The following is a 23,415-nucleotide window of genomic DNA, read 5'->3' on the forward strand; positions in this document are numbered from 1 at the left end:
GTAAGTGCAGCTTTGTCCTTAGACTGGGTCCAGATGTGGCTGAAGTTTGTTTCTACCCTGGTCCATTCTGTCCAATGCAGATTTTGCTGTGGATCTCATCCCTTTCGCCTGATTTGCAAATCTTTTTTGAATCAGATCATTTTTATTAAAGGTTTTACATACAGCCAATTGTTCAGATAAACCATACATTATATGACAATAGGATATCAATACAGTAAAATCAATCATACTTTTTCCAAATCAGCATGTCAATACTGATTTGCAAATCTACAGCTTGCTTGTTTTTTCCTGGTACAGGAAGTGGCTTGGTTCAGGGCTTCAGGGGTCACATCTGCTTGAACCTCTGTAACGTAGCAGTGACTGCTGAGGCCTGTGATTGACTGCAGCGGTCACTGAACCAAGCCACTTCCTTGGCGCACCAGCGTGGGACTGCAGACGGGTGAGTGGATTTTTTTGTAAATGGACCACACATATTAGGGTCATAGGGGTTGCCTGCTCCTAGCCTAGACAACCTTTTTAAGGGGGCTACACTAGGGCACTAATGCATTTCTCACCTTGCTATAAGCCAGGGATGCTCAACCTGCGGCCCTCCAGCTTTGGTAAAACGACAACAGCTGGAGGGCCGCAGGTTGAGCATGCCTGCTGTAAGTGGTTGGGGTCCCCTCCTATGCAGACAAAGTACTGACTACATGGTCGGATGCCTGTAGAAATATCTGCATCATTTCCAGTTTGCTATGGGAGAGCTGGCGCCAAGATTGACGTCGCTGTGGTCAGTAGTGGAAGCGGTGCCCTTTAAGAGAAGTAGCACTGGAGTCCAGAGTATTAGGTTGTCATGTAGGACATAAGGAGCCCATGCTGATCCTCTGCAGCAGAAAGGTCCAGCATGGTCACTTCTGATGGTGAGGTCTGTTGCAGAGTTTATTCTGTAGGGAATTTGAAGGTCTGCTGAGTTCCCCTTTAAGGGGAAGCGGTCAGGAGCTTCAAGCTGTCTGAACCACCGACTCCCCATTACTAACGCGGCGACTTCAGGGCCTAGCTCAGTTAGATTGACAGGTCTGTCTTTTCGTAGGTCAGAGTGAGACCTGTCAATCATACTGGGTGGGGAGCCACCCCCCTGACTCGTCTCCCTGTTCCCAGCTCTTTTCCCTGAAAAACGCCGCAGTACAACATGGCTGCTTGTAACAAGGGAGGCTGTCGGGATTTCATGCTGCCCATGGTTCAGGCAGAGTGACAAGTTCTCTTTAAAGGGGTTGTCTGGGTTCAGAGCTGAGCCATTTTCACCCAGGCAGCCCCCTGACTTGAGCATCGGAGCAGTTCATTCTCTGATGCTCTCCTTTGCCCTGCACTAAATCACACAGGGCAAAGGCATTTTTTTGGAGATCCAGTGACGTACCGGGGCTGCCAGGAAGCCCGGTGATGTCACCGGCACTGATAGGCGGGCTTTAGCGCGCTGCCCTAGCCAGTAAAACGGCTAGGGCAGCGCTAAATCACGCCCATCACAGCCGGTGATGTCACCGAACACACTGCCGGGCGGAAGCTTCCACCTGGCAGTGTGTGATTGTAAACAAGAGCCCTTGCCCTGCGCGATCTAGCGCAGGGCAAGGGAGCGCATCAGATGCTCCGATGCTAGCCTCAGGGGGGGCTGCCGGGGAATGGTCGGTGCTGGGACATGGGAGAAGGGGGGATCCTCTAGAACTATGCACGTTGCTGACCTTGTTTCTCTGTACAGGAGCCGGTGAAGCCAGAAGAAGGCAGGGATATGGCAAATAGGATCAGTGCCTTTGGCTACCTGGAATGCTCTGCTAAAACAAAGGACGGTGTGCGGGAAGTGTTTGAGATGGCGACAAGAGCTGCCTTACAAGCCAAGAGAGGTCGCAAGAAGACCACGTGCAATCTCCTGTAAAGTGCGGCCAAACTGCAAAAGAAAGACCACCTCCCCCCATCGCCCCCTTCCTCACGCCCGCTCTCCGCTCTCCGCTCTCTGCCCATCCAGCCCTGGTCTGTACCTTGGGCTGACGAGGGGGCCAGTGATGAAGCGGTGTACCACTCCTTCTATGTCAACCACACTTGCCTTACTGCAAAGGACCTTCCAAGAGGTCAGCGAGGGGAGGCGACGCCAACATCTGCCGCCCCTTCCCGCACCATGAGACGTGGTCGGTGCCATGCTCTGCAGGTTCCACCTACGGGGACCACGTTGTCGAGCTCAGGTGCCATACTTTTTAGGACTTTTTTTTTTTTTTAAGGAGTTGGGGACATCTTTTGCAAGTTCTGGGGCGACGTGCCAGTGCCATGTTTTTCCTTGACCCCCTCCGCTGGTTTTCGGGGTCCGCGGTAGCAGAATTTTGGGGGATTTTTATTCTGCTTCACAAAAAAAAACTGATCTTCCCTTTCTATATATATACAAATATATATATGTTTCAGATGTTTGTACGTGAGCGAGCTGGGCCGACTCATCGAAAGCAGAGACGGGCAACTTACTCTTCAGCTTTTGTGCTACTGCAAGCCCTGCTGGGATCTGTAGTTCCACAACACCTCAAGAGCTCTGGGAAGCTCCTCACTGCCTTACAGAGGGCACCGTTCAGCTGGCCGAGCCCCTGTGCTTCCGATGTCAGGATTGGGTTAAGAAACAGAAAAAGGAAGTGGTTTTGCAGAAGTGCGGAGCCCGCAGCGTCTCTGTGCCATATCGCCTCTCCCCGATGTTTGGGCCTAGCCATCGCTTATTATTTTTTTTTTGTTTTTGTGCGTTTTAAAGATGTCTAATTTTATTCCTCTTTTAATGTTGATATGTTTTCATAAAGATTTACTGAATCCACCCTTTCTCAGCAAGCAGAATTTCACAATAAAGCTGTGTAGTAATGTTTAGTACCTCGCCTCTGGGATTTACTGATTATGGCGGGCAGGCAAACGAAAGAAGGGTTAAGGGGTTTGTCTGGGCTACAGATATTGATGCGCTATCCTCGGGTAGCATACTGCACCGCGGCTCCCATTCACTTGGGAGCTGCAGTTCCCCAGCACGGCCACTACACCATGTATGGATCTGCGTACACCGTAAAGTTTCCAGCGCCACGGCTGCCCGAAACAGATGATAAGGTGGCGGACCCCATCGGTCTGATACTGGGGACCTATCCTGGTGTAGCCCAGACAACCCCTATGGTCCAGGAAGAAGAGGTGCGAGGCACCACAGAAAGTTGTGTTCCTGAATACCTTCACATGTATTAAACAAGGTGACACATGCAGAGGAGATAGATCAGAGAGGTAGTCCAGAATTTGGGGGGGGAAGCTACTTTCTTGTCGAAACACCGCCACCCCTGGACCTAGGTTGGGTTTGGTATTGCAGCTCAGCTCCATTGACGTGAATAGGACTGAGCTGCAGCACCAGGCACAACCTGTGGACAGGTACGTTGATGTTTCTGGAAGAAAGCAGCAATGTATTTTTTCTAAATCTGGACAACCCCTTTTAATGGGTATAGGTGTTGTCTTCTGGTATGTATTGGTGGGGGGACCCTCCCTTTCTCTAGTAGGGGTCTGCGTGCTGTACTGAGAGCTTTGCTGCAAGCCCCTAACCATATATTATAGACGCAGACCACATTCCCAGCCTTGGCCCCTTTGGTCTTGTGATTGAGGACTATCGCCCTATTAAAAGTGCACTTTCTCTTTAAGACAGGTGAAGTCTGCCAAGTGCATGGGTTCTAAGCAATCACCTTGAGTTCTATACCTGTGGTATGTCCATAAGGTCCATGATTGGATCATTTCCACGTCTGCGTACCGTGGAGCCAGTGAACCCCTATAATCAGCCATCAGTTTTGCAGGATGAGACCCCTCGGGTTGGCACCTCTTACAGACCACCCTTTACATGGAAGAAAATGCATGGCACACAAATCATTTGTATGTATAGGAACATAAGGTAAAGTGGAGCAGTTGCCCAAAGCAACCGTTCAGCGCCGCCATGTGATGTGCTCAGGGAATCCTAGACCGGCAGATATCCTGGCAATGTCCGTGAAGGTGGCAAGTAAGAGCAAGTCCCAAAAGCCAGCTTTATGACCGTACACATTTAGTAGAAATTGCTGGTTTTTATATTTCGGCCATGGATTTCTGCATAAACCTTCACATCTTCCGCAGACCTCATGGTAACCACATCCTGGCCGCCTGGTACAGTGTCATGTAACTTCCCCATATACGTGATTACATACAATGCCTGATCTCTGTAGTGATATGACTGCAGGGGTAACGTTAGACTGGATTCAGACATCGGCATTATGGTGGCACCGCTCTACTGAACTGAACCTAGATGGTCATAGAACCTACTGGTGATCTTTGTTCAGTTCAGGGGGTCGGGGTCTTGTGAGCCGGCATGTGGTTACTATATGTGGCCCCCATTGGAAACCAGTGTAATAAGATCAGATATGTTAGTGATGGGCCTTGGTTTGCCTCATCCGCACAGACTTTGTACATTCCCCTTCCCTTCAAGATGGAGTTCATGACCTCACAATCCACGGCTGACCTCTGTCCACTGAATATGCAAATCCCATGACATCACAATCAAGTGCCCTCCTTCATCCACTGAATATGCAAATCTGATGACATCACAAACCAGTACTTGGCAACCTCCTGGAGACTATGACATCACAATCACCAATGACATCATAAAGTTCCTTTTTACAGTTCCGAGACTCCTGAAGCTCAGACTTTCCAGACACTTCAAACTGGCGCGACACTTCTGTGTTATTTGCAAGTTTGGATGTAAATTTACTTTATTTTTTAACGTCTTTTGGACTCGTTGACAATGAGCTCCAGGAAAAGACGTAGAGGGATGAAGAAAGAGGAGGCCGCGGCCGAAAATGAGGAGGAGAAAGTTTCAGAACGAGTTCCACATAAGAGACCCAGGATCGGGACCGAAAAAAAACCACCAGATGGAAAAACGCCGTCCAGTCCATCACCGCCGAAGAGGAAAAGATCAAGCGAGCAACTTGACGGTAGCAAAGCCGGAGAACCCAGACAGGGTAAGAAAAAAATCAAAAGTGAGGAACCTGTCCTAGCCCTCAGCCAGTCCTGCACCGGCCTCCAGAGAGTTTGCGCCTCTTTAAGTGCGGATAAGTTTTGCTACCATCACATACTCGGAGAGGGTGGGTTCGGCAAAGTCCTCTTGGCGACGGATGTCGTCCGTAGAGAGCAGGTGGCAATTAAGATCCAGCCAAAATCCAAGTCATTAAAGTCCCACCTTACCGAGAGATACATCCTAAAGCTGTCCAACGAGTCTCCCTTCCTAGTCCACGGGTATGGCGTCTTCCACACAACCAGCTACGTATTCTATGTGATGGAGCTGGCCAGAGGTGGAAGCCTTGATGGCTATCTTAAGAAGACGCCAAAGGTGGACATTCTCACCGTCAAGTTCTTGGCTGCAGAAATAGTTTGTGGCATTCAATTTCTACACTCCAAGGGGATTGTCCACCGTGACATCAAACCGGGAAACATCCTCCTCAGCCATGATGGTCACGCGAAGATTACCGATTTTGGCATTTCCCTTTACAAGATGCTTGGTGGGGTCACAGCCAGCAAAAGATGTGGCACTGCAAGGTTCATGGCCCCAGAAATGCTGCAGGGCAGACAGTACAGCTATGGCGTGGACTGGTTCGCTTTTGGCGTCACGTTATATCGGATGCTGACCGGAAGGTATCCCTTTTCAGGGAAAACCAAAGCAGATATTAGCAGAGCAGTAATAGACAAAGAACCGGCCTTTACAGGTCTTGACCAAGTCAGCACAAACCTATTGAAGAAACTTTTGTGCAAGCAGGACTCCCTCCGTCTTGGTGAAAACGAGAACATCCGTCAGCAGCCATTTTTTGGCTCTATCAACTGGGCGGACCTGGAGGCTGGAAGAACCGAGTCCCCAGTAACATTGCCGGCTGATGATCTAAGTGACTTTCTCAACCAAGCAATCCCTGTGCCTTATAGTGAAGTCTACAAAAACGACATCGAAGAAATAAACCAAAATCTCTTTAAGAACATCTGCTTTGTGGGTCCTGAATGGGCTGAAGATTACACAAATACCACCGTCCATTCAGATGTGTTACCACCGGATACAGCACAGGATCACAGATCTGATTCAATTACCTAATCATACAGAGAAAGACCATCATTCAGAGGGACCACCATCCTGACAGATATATGCTGTGAGTAACCCCTTTAATAGAAGTACCTGGTGGATTTCACATCCACATGTGTTAGGTAAGGATTGGGATGTAGATTTCGAGCCCATGCATTGCGCTGCCAGAACTGACATCCCTTCTACCGCCAGTGTAATGGCTGCTACATGGCAGCAGTTCTGGGCCATCAGATAAGTGGCATTCTTTTGGACCAATAGTGCATTAGCAGAACTTTTATATTTCGATGTTTGGGGAGAATTGTTATATGTAGTGCCCTGGAGCAGGGGTACATTGAAGTCTAGATATTTGTGGACATTTCCCCGTATTTCCCCAATGCTGAGTCATCAACTCCTCACTTTATTTAACATTAAAGGGTTAATGTGCACTGTTTAATACTGTGTTAACTGCATTTTATGTTTGTTGTGACACATACAATGCAAAAGAACAGGATATTTGCTTGGTACTGTGGAAAGGGTTAATGGATACTGAGAGATGTTTGGGACTTTCTAGGTAATAATGAGAAGCTGGTAATTTTCCACAATTACCATGAGGGTTAAAGAAGAGCATGTTATAGAGGGAAATGACCTTGATTACCACCAAAACCAGACAGACTGACCTTTTGAATGTCTGGTTTTAGCTATGTTATCATGTCTAAAAACCTGTTTTTGTCTGGAAAAACTGTTGTGTCCTTGCCATTTCTCTAATGCAAGTCTATGACAGACGGGAGTTGTAACATTGTATTTGTTTTGGCTGAATTTCTCCACTCCACCCTTCCCACTAGAAGGTTCTAGTTCAGTTAGAAACTGTATATAAGGAGAGCGGTCAGAGCCCTTAGTGTCTTACAGTTAGGGATCAGTGTTTATAAGAGCACCAAGGAGCCAGCTGGACTATTGAGCCACAGACCGTAGGCCTCTAGCCTTTGTCCAGGGTACCAGCCTTCTGAGAGAGAGAGGGACAGCTAGCTCAAGCCTTTCCTAGGCATCCAACCCTTCTTCTGCCCGGGAGGAGACTGGAGAAGCCAGCCCAGTGCACTTCCTGTATTGTTTTGCACTTGAGTTCCTCCAGTAAAGAAGCCCCCTGGTTACTGCAGACCCTGATTCTCTGGATTTATTTCCCATTGGGGTGCACCACGCCTTACCATCCCTTCCAAAGTGGTGACACCTCGATGGTGTCCGGGGGACCCAGCATAGCTTTGAGGGTACCCCAAACCTGGCCACTGCATATATAAACACTTAGTAGAGTACACTGAAGACTAGAGTGGCGAAGCATGGCACAGAATCCATGCGTCTTGACTACCCCCCCCCCCCCCCCCCACCAGGTATTAAATGGCATCTGTCAGCAGATTTAAGGGTTCCTTTAAGGGTCCATTTACACGTCCACAAAATGGGTCCGCATCCGTTCTGCAATTTCGCGGAATGGGTGCAGACCCATTCAATTTCAATGGGGCCGGAATGTGCCGTCCGCATCCGCATTTGCGCATCCGTGCTTCCGTTTCCGCCAAAAAATAGAACATGTCCTATTCTTGTCCGCAATAGGCATTTTCTATTATAGCGCGGTCCGAAAATTGCGGAATGCACATTGCCAGTGTCCGTGTTTTGCAGATTCGCAAAACGCTTACGGACGTGTGAATGGACCCTTAAGACTATATAAGCTATAAGTAAATATCCTAGTGTAATCAAGATGTCTCCATAATGAACTTCCTGAGTCCATTGTTTCACATTATCTGGAACTTCAGGGAGAACAATTCATACCGGGCGGGGGACTGTTATTTAAGCAGCAGCTGTGCCACATGTACGACAAATATATACTGTAGCCGAGGTCGGCACAAGGAAAGGCGAGTATACCCGTCACTTATCATGAAGACTTGCTGGTTCACCTTGCTCTGGGTCTCTGTGATGGTTCTCAGCAATGCTGAAGAGTCATGTCCAGGTAGGTCCATCAGCCGCAGACTGGGTAGGTCCCAGGTGGATCTGCGACCCCCGCACCCACACCTAGGTCATCAGTGTTCAGGAATGACCATTACAGCCCCATGTCGTTTCTTCCTATCAGAAGTGAAGATAGTTGGACTTGGAGACTCTGACAAGTTGTCCATCCTCAGAGGGTGTCCAGGAATGCCTGGATCTCCTGGACCGAAGGGAGACCCTGGAGAAAAAGGTAAGTGTCAGATTGACCTGAAATATTGTACTTCACGGACTGTGACTATGTCTTATTGATTACCATTTAAAGTGGAATTTTTTATTTTTTTAAACTGTCCCTTTAAATCTTACACAGGCTTATTTTTTATTTTTTTAGGAGAATGCGGTCCTTCAGGAGCCATCGGGAAGATGGGACCAACTGGTCCAAAGGGTAGGAAAATCAAAAACTGTAGAAACTAGAAGTTAGACCTTTTCCGTTTCCGTTCCTTTTTTTGCATTCCGTATACGGAACAATTCATTTCTATGGGTCCGCAAAAAAAATGGAATGTACTCCGTATGCATTCCGTTTCTGTATTTCCGTTTTTCCGTTCCGTTCAAAGATAGAACATATCCTATTATTGCCCACAAATCATGTTCTGTGGCTCCATTCAAGTCAGTGGGGCTGTCAAAAAAACTGAACGGATATGGAATGCATCCGTATGTCTTCCGTATCCGTTCCGTTTTTTTGCGGAACCATCTATTGAAAATTTCATGCCCAGCCCAATTTTTCTATGTAATTAATGTATACTGTATATGAAATGCTTCCGTTTCTGTTTGCGATCCGCAAAAAACGGAAACCAAACGGAATGGAAACGGAAACACTACTGAAACAAAAAACGGAAAAACAGATCCGTTTAAAACGGACTGCAAAACACTAAATAAGCCATACAGTCGTGTGCAAGAGGCCTTACATGGTCTGCTGCCAAATGCGTCCAAAACCCCGTCCACCCCTGGTGACCAATGGTTGCACAATTTAACCCAAAAAATGTACGGCCTTTGCCTGCCACGGGAGGTTGTGGTATGGTCACATTCGGTCGGCCGCACTGAAACGTTTTAAAAATATATTTATTCCCCTTACACCGGTCTGGTGGCCCCCACCAGTCTGGAGTGATGACATGTCTTATCACCTGACCTCTGCAGCCAGTATTGGCCTCAGCAGTGAGGCTAACACATTCAAAGCATGTCTGCTGTGGCCAGAGATTGTCTGCTGTGGCCATGTGGTGCTAAGGCATGTCATTAGCGCGGCGCGGGTCCGCTTCAGAAACGGAGAACCCACAGCATATCTGGCAGTATTGCGCGGCAGCAAAATCTATGACAAATGGTGCGGATTTTGTGGCTGACGTCATATGCTCCGAGTTTGCCGCTGATTTCATCTTCGGAATTGAAAACTTTTAAATCTGCAGTAAAAAAAAAAATTAAAAAAAAATTACATGCTGCGGATTTAACGTTCAGTCATGTGCAGATCCTCTTGCAGAAATTGTGAGATTTTTTTAAACCCGTGTTGGACAAATCATAATGCGGTTTTCGCGCGGTCGCTGATTTTACAGATTAAGGGCTCGTTTACACGACCGTGCCGTTTTTTGCGGTCCGCAAAACACGGATGGCGCCCTATACGGATGGCGCCCTATAGGCCTATTATAGAAATGTCTATTCTTGTCCGCAAAACGGACAAGAATAGGACAGGACTCTAAATTTTTGCGGGGCCACGGAACGGAGCAACGGATGTGGACAGCACACAGAGTGCTGTCCGCATCTTTTGCGGACCTATTGAAATGAATGGTTCCGTATACGGAGCGTATGCGGAACGCAGAAAACGGCCCGTATACGGGACGCAAAATACGTTCGTGTGAACGAGCCCTAACACAAATTTATGTAACCTGTTTCAATTGTAAAAACTGCAATCTCATTTTAACTGCTCTGCAACCGCTACGTGTGAACATAGCCTAATATCGCCACAGTTTTCAGATCAGATTTAGGCCCCCTGCACACGAACGTGCGCACCCCGTGGTCGTGCTGCAAAATGCGGGCCGCAATGCATGAATACAGTCCGTGGGGCAGCCGCAGCGGATCGCAAAAAGATAGGACATGTTCTATCTTTTTGTGGAACGGAAGTACGGGACGAAATACCACGGAAGCACTACGTAGTGCTTCCGTAGGGTTCCGTTCCGTGCTTCTGTTCCGCATCTCTGGATTTGCGGACCCATTCAAGTGAATGGGTCGGCATCCGTGATGCGGATTGCCCACAGAACGGCACCCGTGTATTGCGGATCCACAAATGCGGTCCGCAATACGGCAACGGGAAGCACACATTCGTGTGCAGGGGGCCCTAACCAGCACAGGCTCTGTTGGCTGCCCATGTAAAATCTTCTTTACCGTAGACTAGGATGATTATTTTCACTTTTGTTAAATATAGGTGAAAAGGGAGAAGCGGCGACGGAAAAAGTATTTTATGGTGAGTGGAGAAAAACGACCATCTTAAGGCACTGCGCTATGGAAATGAATAGAATTCGGTATAAAACTTAAAAGGATGAGATATGGATAGGAGGGGGAGGGGAGGTGAAAGCAGGGGCTGTGCATTTCTGTGAAGCCTGGGTGAATCGGTGACAAACTTTACTTGATAGCAATGTCCCCCCAGCCGTGTCAAAACTACAACTCCCATCATGCCCTGACAGCCTACAGCCATCAAGGCATGATGGGAGTTGTAGTTCTGCAACAGCCGGAGAGCCACAAGTTGTAGATCACAATTGTATATTTTTCAGCTGCCCGCAACTGCAAGGAGCTACGAGATCAAGGGGAAGTGCTCAGTGACTGGTACACAATATACCCAGATGGCAGCGCCCCCCTCAGGGTGCTGTGTGATATGCACACAGATGGCGGGGGCTGGATTGTAAGTGGCTTTGGCAGTGTATAACAGAATTTTTTTTTTCAGTTTTCTTCATGCTTTCATACATGGCCTCATTCACAAAAAACTACTAGTAAAACAGTCTTGGTTGCCATGGACAACAAAAGCCGCTTTCCTAAATTTAATTCATAGGCCTCATTCACCAAGCTAACAGTGAAACCTTCTTGGTTACCCATAACAACCAATCAGAGCCCAGCTTTCATTTTTCCACAGCAGTTTTAAGAAATGAAAGCTGCACTCTGATTGGTTGCCATGGGCAACAAAGGCAGTATTACTGTTAGTTTTGATAGAGGAGGTCTATGAGAATTTATGAAAGTTTTTTTTGTTGCCCATAGCAACCACAACGTACACTTAGAGGACCCTGGTCTCTGTTGTTAAGCCCATATCAACCAATCACAGCACAGCTTTCTTTTTTCAAGAGCAGAATATGACATAAAAGTTGCGCTGTGATTGGTTGTCATGGGCAACGGTTTTAATCAATCCCCCTCCCCATGTGTTTCAGTCCTCTGCTTGCGGTCTGTGAATGAAAAAATCCTTGAAAACCGCTGCTAATCTTGTGGTGTTTGTTACAATGTGTCAGCAGAAATGTAGCTAGGATTTTCTTTAACCGGGGGCAAACATTCTGTTCACTGCACTGGCGCTGTAACGAATAAAGTTGGCCAAGTGTGGCCTGTTTGACCCCTGGGACACCCACTAACCTACTAGTTACACCCCTGATATCAGTACGGGTGACTGTGAAGCCATATTAGGCAGTTTGTAAGGGAGAATGCTTCCATAATATGATGAAATAGATTTATTATGTACTGATACACTGGTACAAATCATCAGCTTTTGGAGCAGGGCTAGGTCAGGACAATGCAGGTGGTAAGGAAATGTTCTTGCTTGAAATGATGCATTTCCGTATATTGTTAAAGCACAGACTACTACTCCCATCTGTAGGTTTTCCAGAGACGTTGGGATGGTTCGGTGAATTTCGACCAAGACTGGAAATCCTACAAGAATGGATTCGGCAGCCGGCTGACAGAGTTTTGGCTGGGAAACGACAATCTTCACATGTTAACATCTGCAGGTGACGTCTTACACCCACCTGTATAGAGAGACCCTTCTTCTCTGTCTGTCAGTACTGTGTAGGACAGGGCAATATGGCGACGTAGTCACACAACATAAAATCGCAAGTCGAGCTGCTACATTGCGCTTACTCTTAGGGTGGTTGCAACATACAAGGTGCCGCCATCCAACACTCAGCGAACGTCTGACCCTGCTGGATTTCTGTGTGATATTTTCTAACTTAAAGGGGTTGTCCAGAATTAGAAAAACATGGCTGCTTTATTCCAAAAGCTCATGACTGCAGCATACGACTCTCCTGAAATACTCTGCACTGCTTAGAGACTGCTCATCCCATAGCAGCACATGACCTTCCTGAAATACTCAGTACTTCTGTAAGACTGCTCATCCCACAGCAGCACGTGACTCTGCTGAAATACTCTGCACTGCCCTAAGACTGCCCATCCCAGAGCAGTACATGACTCTGCTGAAATACTCCCATTACTCTGATACTGCCCATCCCACAGCAGCACATGACTCTGCTGAAATATTCTGCACTGCTCTGAGACTGCCCATCCCACAGCAGCACATGACTCTGCTAAAATACTCTGCACTGCTCTGAGACTGCCCATCCTACAGCAGCACATGACTCTGCTGAAATACTCTGCACTGCTCTGAGACTGCTCATCCCACAGCAGCACATGACTCTGCTGAAATACTCTGCACTGCACATCACACAGCAGCACATGACTGCTAAAATACTCTGCACTGCTCTGAGACTACTCTAAAGATCAGAAAAATCTGGAACACAACTCTCATTCTCTCCCCAGGTACTTGGGAGCTGCGAATCGATCTGCAAGATTTTGAAATAGCAAAATATTCGGCCGAATATTCATCCTTCAAAATCCTTGGAGAATCCGAGAAGTATAAGCTGATACTGGGAACATATACTGGTGGGAATATGGGTGAGTGCTCGTCCGACTCAGATTTAGGGCCCATTCACAAAACCGTGTTTTTCTCTCCGCATCCGTTTCACAATTTTGTGGGTCGGATACGGATCCATTCCTTTTAATGGGTCCACAAAAGATGCCCATGTGTTGTTCTCATCCTTACTTATGTCTGTTCCGTGGCCCCGCAGAAAAGATAGAACATGCCCTATTTTTGTCTGTTTTGTGGACAAGAATAGGCATTTCTATCACAGGGCAGGACTTTCCGATCAGCAGAATGTGGAACGCACGCGGCCGGTATCCATATTTTCCGGACCGCCAAAATGGCTACGGTTGTGTGCATAAGCCCTTAAGCTGTTAAAAATGGTCTGTTCAGTCGTATCTTTGTTATATTTGGTCCTGGGAAAACTGGGTGACAACCAATATGGCCGCCATCCAAGCTTCTACAAGGCTCCCAGCTTTTCTCTAGTCCCGATTCTCTAATCTAGTTAGATACGGATTTAGTGTATACACCACTCAGTAAACGGATTGGTCTGTCAGGCACCTGGCCATGTTGGGTGACAGCATCTGCGGAGGCTGTAATGGCGGCCATATTGGGTGTTAGCAAGGTGTCACTATCATACTGGTACCGGTTGTCAGGATGGTAGATGTCGGAGACTTCTCAGACGCCATTTGCAATAATTCCCTCTTTATTTCAGGCGACTCCTTCAGTTTTCATAAGAATGGATTGTTCACCACCAAAGACCAAGACAACGACAAACATGGCGGCAACTGCGCCCAGATATGTAAGGCAGGGTGGTGGTACGTAGACTGCCATAACGCCAACCTGAACGGACAGTACTACCTGGGGCCCCACAATAACACAGCCTTTGGCATCAACTGGAAGCATGGCAAAGGGTACAACTACTCCTACAAAGTCTCTGAGATGAAGATCAGGATGGTGTAAAGCGGGCGAAGGGCCCTGTGACCCCAAGAAGAACCCGGGCAGACGCCAGGGAACACCAGATGTGGAGCTGAACTTATTTCCTTATGAATTTCCCTTTTGCATCACTACCACTTGTATGTTGGGGGTTATCCTCCGAATTTGTAATCGGTCAGGTGTAGTGCACATTAAATCTCTGATATGAGGAGTTTCCATATTTTTTTTGCCATCCATAATGATTTTCTTCCCCCTGAGGGTGTCAGCCATGTCCATTACTGTGGTATATAACGTACTGTCATCAAAGAGTGAACTCACAGTCATATATACACAGATAATATACACACACATATAATACACACAGATAATATACGCGTTAATTTCTTAACGATAATTTGTTTTCCCTTAGTCCTAACAGCAGCACATGTGGGGGTTTATCCGCCCCAGTGAAACTGGTAGGACAGACGGAATATTTAATTAAGTAAAGTAATCAAATAAATCCACGCCCCCATTACCTCACTATAAGAGGCCAAACCCCCCATACATCAGTGTGTCATAACAAGAAACTCTCAAAAAACAAAAACAAAGGGAGGGATATTTGTGTGCTGCTGTTAGGACTAAGGGAAAACAAATTATCGTTAAGAAATTAACGCTTCCCTTACGTCCTAACCAGCAGCACATGTGGGGACTTAGCAAGAAGTTAGCCTAAAGGGTAGGGACTTCAATGCTGAATGGAACTCAAAACAGACCGCCCAAAGGCAGTGTCTACCGAACCCCTGAGGTTGAGTCTATAATGGCTCACAAAGGTAGAATGTGAGCTCCAGGAGGCCGCGGAACAAATCTGTTCCAGTGGAATAAGAGACCTTTCGGCCCAACTAGTAGAGACTGCTCGGGTGGAGTGAGCAGTGACAAAGGCAGGAGGAGGTCTATTCTGGGAAGCGAAAGATTCTCTGATGGCCTCTCTGATCCATCTACTTAGAATAGGCTTAGAGGCCTTCTTCCCTTTATTCCTGCCAAAGAACAGGATAAGAAGATTCTCTGACCTTCTGAACTCCTGGGATCTCTCAATGTAGATTCTCAAACATCTGGCCACATCCAGAGTATAGAGGGAACTTTCTTCTGCAGAGGAAGAAGAGGAACATAACACAGGCAAAGACACAACTTGATTAATGTTGTGCACAGAGGGCACCTTAGGCAAAAAGGTGGGTAAAAAATAAGTAGTGTATGGCTCATACGCCGAAAAAGCCTGAAGCTCTGAAATGCGTTTGGCCGAAGTTACGGCCAACAAAGAGGTTACCTTCCAGGATAAAAACTTAAAGTCCACTTCTTCCAAGGGTTCAAAGGGGGGGACCACTCAACCCTTTAAGCACCACTGAGAGATCCCAGTGCGGTATAGGTCTTGAAATGCTAGGCTTAAGACGTACGGCTCCTTTAAGGAACCTCTTAATCAGAGGGTCTTGATGTAAAGATCTGCCAAAGGCGGCTGACAGAGCAGAGATCTGTACCTTGAGTGTAGAAGGGCTGAGGCCCTTATCTAGTCCATCCTGCATGAACTGGAGAATAGCAGATACTGGAGGATCCTGAGATGGTACTTGATGAGATGCACACCATAGAAGAAAAATGCGCTTTACCCTGGCGTAGGCCTTGACAGTCGCAGGAGCTCTGGAATGAGACATCGTTCTTAAGACCGCTGCTGATAGCCCTTCAGGCTCTAGAAGGGACTCCAGGCTGTCAGATTGAGTCTGGATGGATCCAGGCAGAGCTGAGTGCCCCGGGACACCAGGTTCTGCATTGGGGGAAGCTTCCAATATTGCCCTCGGCTCATCTGCATGAGCAGGGTAAACCAAGACCTCCTGGGCCAGAATGGAATCACGGCTATTACTGAGGCTTGGTCCTGCCGAATCTTCATCAATACCCTGGGTATCATGGCGATGGGAGGAAAGATGTAGGCCAGCCTGAACTCCCATGGAATTGACAGAGCATCTACTGCCAAGGGATTGTCCTCCCGATACAGGGAACAGAACGTTTCCACTTTGGCATTGAATCTTGTCGCCATGAGATCTATGTCTGGGCGACCCCACCGGAGAGTGATCTGATGAAAGATCTCCTGATTCAGAGACATTTCTCCCAGAGCTGAGACTCCTCTGCTGAGTTGGTCCACAACCACATTCAGGGACTCCCGAATGTGCACTGCTGAAAGGTGGAAAGATTCTGCTCTGCCCAAGACAGAATTAGACCTACTTCTGAGAGTAGACTCTGAGACCTGGTGCCTCCCTGTTTGTTGATGTAGGATACCGCAGTAGAATTGTCCGAGCGAACCCTTACAGCCTTGTTTCTGATAAGGGGGAAAAAATGAAAGAGAGCCATCCAGATTGCTCTGAGTTCTCTCAGATTGGATGACATCAAACGCTCTTGAGGGCTCCAGGATCCTTGAACTTGAAGTTCCTCTAGATGGGCACCCCAGCCTAGAAGGGATGCATCTGTCGTCAACAGGATCCAACAAGGTTGGATCAAGGACCTCCCATCTTTGACCTGTTTCCACCACTTCAGTGAGCGGCGAGCTTGAGATGACAGGGAGCACTTTGTCTCTAGCCCTCTGGGAGTTCGATCCCATAGACTCAGAACTTCCGCTTGAAGAGGGCGAATATGCCACAAGGCCCAAGGAACCGCATCCACGGCTGCTGACATTAGGCCTAACATCCTCATCAATACTCTGATAGTTAGCCGGCGGGGAACCATGAGTTGATCTGCAGTCTTGGAAATGCGTAACTTCCTTTCCGGAGAAAGGTAGAGCGTCATGTTGGCAGAATCTATTATGAACCCTAGAAACCTCCTGGTAGTGGAGGGAGAAATCTCTGACTTCTGCCAATTGATAATCCAGCCCAAGCGCTTGAGGAAGGACTGAGCCTGCAGCAGATGAAGATGAAGCGTCTCTACCGAGTGGGCTTTTAGAAGCCAATCGTCCAGATATGGAATGATCTCCAGGCCTCTCAATCTGAGGGGAGCTACTACAGCTATTACCACTTTGGTGAAGATGTAGGGCGCGGTTGTGATGCCGAAGGGAAGCGCGGCAAACTGAAAATGTTTCACCGTCCCCCTGAGACTTACTGCCACTCGTAGATACTTCCTGTGGGACTGGCACACAGGGATGTGAAGATAGGCATCCCTTAGATCCAGTGTAATCATCAGGTCCCCTGGGCTCAGGATGCTGATTACCGATTTGCTGGTTTCCATCCGGAACCGCCTTTTCTTTATGAATCGGTTGAGGTAGCGGAGATCTATGATCATGCGCCAACCTCCTGTGGCTTTGGGAACAAGGAAAACTGGCGAATAAACGCCGGATCCAATCTCTTCTGGAGGAACCTCCTCCAAGGCCCCTTTCCGCCTGTATTCCAGTATAGACTCGTCCAACACCGCTTGCTTCTCGCGGGGAAGTAATCTTGTCAAAACAAATTTTTCTGGGGGAACAGATAAAAATTCTATCCTGTACCCTGTCCTTATTATATTCAGGACTCAGGGATCTGGAACAAACTCTGTCCAGGTATTTAGAAAAAAAGTTAACCGGCCTCCGACTGGGAGGTCTGAAAGAATAGGAGTCAAATTTATGACTGGATCTGACGGAAGGGGAGGGCTGTCACTGGTCGGCTTTATTGTTTTTGTTCCCAACGGAACGATATGATCCTCCCCTCCTGGACCCACGGCCTCGCTGAGGCCTGGATTGGCCCTGAAAGGGTCTGGACCCTCTACCCTGCCTACCCCTACGGGTTTGAGGGAGGCATTTACCTTTTTTATCGGCAAGACCCTCCATAATGCGGTCCAGTTCAGCCCCAAAAAGCCTTCCTGGCTCGTAAGGGAGGCTGCATAAATTATACTTGGAGGCATTATCTGCCACCCAAGGTTTTAGCCATAGTGGCCTCCTACCCGCTGAAGAGAGGGCCATAGCCTTAGTGGCTAATTTTAACTGCTGTGGGCCGGAGTCACACAGAAATTCCACGGCAAGTAGAATGGACTTAACTGCGCCAGGATGTCATCACGGGATATGCCAGAGTCGATATCCGACTGCACCTGTCGGAGGCGTCTTTAGAGGAAGACGGCTACCTCCGTAGAGGATATAGCCACAGATGCAGCAGAAGCAGCAGTGGAGTAAGACCTTCTCAAGGTGCATTCTACCCGCCTGTCCATCGGGTCCTGTATGTTGGAGCCGTCATCAGCCGGGACAAGAGTCCTCTTTGACAATTTTGCAATTGGCAAATCAACTTTGGGCACAGTGCCCCACTGGTCTAATTGGGATGTCACAATCGGGTACATGGATTTGAAGCGCTTTGAGATGACCGGTGCCTTCTCAGGATGCTTCCATTCTAGTTTCATTAACCGAGACATAGTCTCGTCCACTTTGAAGGCCCTTGGCCCCCTAGAGGTGGACTCTGAAGCTTCCCCGGGATCAACATCATGGTCCATCGACCGGATGGATCTAAGTAACCTCTGGGTCTTCTCTACAGGAAAGAAGTACCTTACAGCCTCTTCTTCCTCCCCGCTAGACTCAGAGGAATGGACTTCGTCCACGGTATGGTAGGCTTCCCAGGGCCGTCTTTAATATTGATTGGACCCTGGGCAAGAATTTACTTGGGCCCCCTGGATCCCGCCTTCCCACACCTTAAAAAAAAGCGAAAATCTTATACTCACCTGTTTCCTTTCACTGGCGCTCACTAGCTGCTGGTACGGCGAGGGATGGTGCAACGCAGACGCGCACACCTCACCGCGTCCTGGCACAGGCGGGCGTGATGACATCATCACGCCTGCCTGCGCTGGGATTTCACTACCAAATAGACCTCAGGCCTGTAGCCTATGACAAGTCTTGTCGCCATCTGCAAATTTTAAGGCGCATTGGCGACCATTTTGGTCTTTATCTGGAGCGCTGTATTGCATCAGTGACATGAACACTCTCCACATATAATGTTATATTACATCAGTGACATCACCGCTCTCCACATATAAGTGATCTTTTACATCAGTGACATCACCGCTCTCCACATATAATGTTATATTACATCAGTGACATCACCGCTCTCCACATATATGTGATGAGCGGTGATGTCACTGATGTAATATATTACTTACCGGTATATGTGGACAGCAGTGATGTCACTGATGTAATATATTACTTATGTGTGGAGAGTGGTGATGTCACTGATGTAATATATCACTTATAAGTAATAGATTACATCTGTGACATCACCGCCCTCCACATATAAGAGGCATATTACATCAGTGACGTCATCCCTTGGCGCTGGGGTGCGCAGCCAGGGCCGGCCTTAGGTGTTCAGGCGCCCTGTGTGAGCTAACCTTGTGGTAGTGTTACCTGCAGTCCTATGTAAAACCACAGATAACACTAGTGCTAAATAATGTAGTAGTGTTACCTGCAGTCCTATGTAAAACCACAGATAACACTAGTGTAGATCATGTGGAAGTGTTACCTTCGTCCTTAGTGTACCTCCCTGTGTCTATCGCACAGACTCCATGCTGGCGCTGCCTCCTCTCCCATCTTCTTCCTCTTCCCCCGCACAGAACGTTCTGAAGCAGCTGCGTCAAGACATAGGAACACTGTGGGCATGGTGATACACACAGGGAGAGACACACACACAGGGACGGACACACACACACACACACAGGGACGGACATACACACACACACACACACACACACACACACAGGGACGGACACACACACACACACACAGGGACGGACACACACACACACACACAGGGACGGACACACACACACACACACAGGGACGGACACACACAGGGACGGACACACACAGGGACGGACACACACAGGGACGGACACACACACACACACACAAAGGGACAGACACACACACTGGCACACTCAACATCAGCAGCAAGTCCAACCCTTAATGGCCCCCAAAATCCCTGGGGGGGGGGGGGGGTTGATGTAGTAGCAGGCAGGAAAGCACACACTGTCCCCCTGTCCTATATGAGCCCCCCCCCCCCCCCCCGGGCTACCAAATACCTGTAAGTTCTGTTAGGTGCTTGGCTTTGGCTTTGGCTGTGGCTGCCTCCTTCCTCTCTCTGCCTGTGCGGCAGCTGCATCACGCTCCAGCAGCCACTGGTCTGCTCTGTTAAAGAGACAGGCAGGCCAGGCAGCAGAGTGGAGCGCAGAGCGGCCGCGGGCCCCGCCCCCTCCTCACTCCGGACCGTGACTCCGTGCTGTTACATGGCCGGCGGGCGGCAACAAAATATAGGGGGCCCAAGTAAAATCCTGCTTGGGCCCCCCTGGAGCAACTGGGCCCGGGGCAGCTGCCCCTTTTGCCCTGCGGTAAAGACGGCCCTGAGGCTTCCTCCTGCATAGGAGTGGGTCTCAGAGGAGATCAGACACTGGGTCTTCTGGATGACACGGAATCCCTTAGGGTGTTCATTGAGGACTCCACGAAGTCCTTTACCCAGACTACTACGTCCTGTATGGTAGGCTCCGTGTCAGGAGGCAGAGGACGAGGACGGCAAGAGGGACACCTATTAAATTCATAGGAGTCTGCTAGAGGGGTGTCACAATCCCTACACGCCAAATGCTTGCGCTTGGATGACGTCTTGCGCCCAGACCGATCCCCATCACTGGCAGAGGACATTATCTGCAGAGAAAAAGTTATAATGAATGAACAAGGTCTATTCATTAGATAAACAAAGAAGCAGCAACCTACCAGACACAGGAAAGCTGGTAACTAAAGTAGTTTGCCTCAGTAACCAACCCAAGGCTGCAAACAGCACAGCCTGGAAGGACTGGAGGCTTTATATATTCAAATTTGGCGCCCAAAGTGACGTCAGACACCAGGTTTGAACAAACTTTAATCATTGCTGTTCACCGACAGACCACCAGAGGGCGCTGGCACACAAGCTACTGCAGGTGAAGAGAGGAAGCCAAACAGGAAGCTGAATACAGGAGCTCCGTGCCTCGGACAGGAGCTTGCCTGCCTCCACCACGCCCCACGGCAGAACCAGCTTCCATCAGATAAGCTGCAACCCTGAAAGAAAAACACAAGGTTAGCATGTAATCTAAGACTACGGCAGCCAAATGGCTGCCCCCGTCTGTCCTGCAGTCCCAAGGACAGAAAAAAACACACTGATGTATGGGGGGTTTGGCCTCTTATAGTGAGGTAGTGGGGGCGTGGATTTATTTGATTACTTTACTTCATTAAATATTCCGTCTGTCCTACCAGTTTCACTGGGGCGGATAAACCCACATGTGCTGCTGGTTAGGACGTAAGGGAAACATATAATACACACAGATATAATACACAGATAATATACACAGATATAATACACATATAATATACACATATAATATACACAGATAATACACACAGATATAATACACATATAATATACACAGATATAATACACATATAATACACAGATAATATACACAGATATTATACACATATAATATACACAGATAATACACATATAATATACACAGGTATAATACACAGATATAATACACAGATATAATACACAGATATAATACACAGATAATATACACATATAATATACACAGATAATATACACAGATAATATACACAGATAATATACACATATAATATACACACAGATAATATACACACAGATAATACACACAGATAATATACACACAGATAATACACACAGATAATATACACATATAATACACACAGATAATATACACATATAATACACACAGATAATATACACATATAATACACACAGATAATATACACAGATAATATACACACATATAATATACACAGATAATATACACATATAATACACACAGATAATATACACAGATAATATACACATATAATACACACAGATAATATACACATATAATACACACAGATAATATACACAGATAATATACACAGATAATATACACAGATAATATACACACAGATAATACACACACAGATAATACACACAGATAATATACACAGATAATACACACAGATAATATACACACATATAATATACACAGATAATATACACATATAATACACACAGATAATATACACATATAATACACACAGATAATATACACAGATAATATACACAGATAATACACACAGATAATATACACAGATAATATACACACAGATAATACACACAGATAATATACACAGATAATATACACAGATAATATACACAGATAATATACACACAGATAATATACACAGATAATATACACAGATAATACACACAGATAATATACACACATATAATATACACAGATAATAAACACATATAATATACACACAGATAATATACACAGATAATACACACACAGATAATATACACAGATAATATACACACAGATAATACACACAGATAATACACACAGATAATATACACATATAATATACACAGATAATATACACAGATAATATACACACAGATAATATACACAGATAATACACACAGATAATATACACAGATAATATACACAGATAATATACACATATAATATACACATATAATATACACACAGATAATATACACAGATAATATACACAGATAATATACACACAGATAATATATACACAGATAATATACACAGATAATATACACAGATAATATACACACAGATAATATACACAGATAATATACACAGATAATACACACAGATAATATACACAGATAATATACACATATAATATACACACAGATAATATACACAGATAATATACACAGATAATACACACAGATAATATACACATATAATATACACACAGATAATATACACAGATAATATACACAGATAATATACACACAGATAATACACACAGATAATACACACAGATAATATACACATATAATATACACAGATAATATACACAGATAATATACACACAGATAATATACACATATAATATACACAGATAATATACACACAGATAATATACACACAGATAATACACACAGATATAATACACAGATAATACACACAGATATAATACACAGATAATATACACACAGATAATACACACAGATAATATACACATATAATATACACAGATAATATACACAGATAATATACACACAGATAATATACACAGATAATACACACAGATAATATACACATATAATATACACAGATAATATACACAGATAATATACACACAGATAATATACACATATAATATACACAGATAATATACACAGATAATATACACACAGATAATATACACATATAATATACACATATAATATACACAGATAATATACACACAGATATAATACACAGATAATACACACAGATATAATACACAGATAATATACACATATAATATACACACAGATAATATACACAGATAATATACACAGATAATATACACACAGATAATACACACAGATAATACACACAGATAATATACACAGATAATATACACAGATAATATACACATATAATATACACATATAATATACACACAGATAATATACACAGATAATATACA

At 46.0% G+C, this 23,415-nt stretch overlaps 1 protein-coding gene across 1 annotated transcript; it reads left to right on the forward strand.

Annotated features, from left to right (window-relative positions):
- The first annotated feature begins 7,901 nt into the window (after positions 1-7,901).
- On the forward strand, positions 7,902-14,121 carry LOC120977216 (ficolin-1-like). Its single transcript, XM_040405045.1, has 8 exons — positions 7,902-8,072; positions 8,193-8,297; positions 8,436-8,496; positions 10,510-10,550; positions 10,858-10,985; positions 11,940-12,069; positions 12,875-13,009; positions 13,690-14,121. The coding sequence occupies exons 1-8, from the start codon at positions 8,000-8,002 to the stop codon at positions 13,935-13,937; spliced, it is 921 nt and encodes a 306-aa protein (XP_040260979.1). The 5' UTR covers positions 7,902-7,999; the 3' UTR covers positions 13,938-14,121.
- The last annotated feature ends 9,294 nt before the right edge of the window (positions 14,122-23,415 follow it).

This window comes from Bufo bufo, chromosome 8 (assembly GCF_905171765.1).
Source record: "Bufo bufo chromosome 8, aBufBuf1.1, whole genome shotgun sequence".
NCBI lineage: Eukaryota > Metazoa > Chordata > Amphibia > Anura > Bufonidae > Bufo > Bufo bufo.

What these genes read in the sequence shown, in the direction of transcription:
- LOC120977216 (XM_040405045.1), top strand. Translation starts at nt 8,000, where the DNA reads ATGAAGACTTGCTGGTTCACCTTGCTCTGGGTCTCTGTGATGGTTCTC. An exon ending in GGGAGACCCTGGAGAAAAAG is followed by an intron (nt 8,298 to 8,435) that starts GTAAGTGTCAGA and finishes TTATTTTTTTAG; the next exon opens with GAGAATGCGGTCCTTCAGGA. An exon ending in ATATACTGGTGGGAATATGG is followed by an intron (nt 13,010 to 13,689) that starts GTGAGTGCTCGT and finishes TCTTTATTTCAG; the next exon opens with GCGACTCCTTCAGTTTTCAT.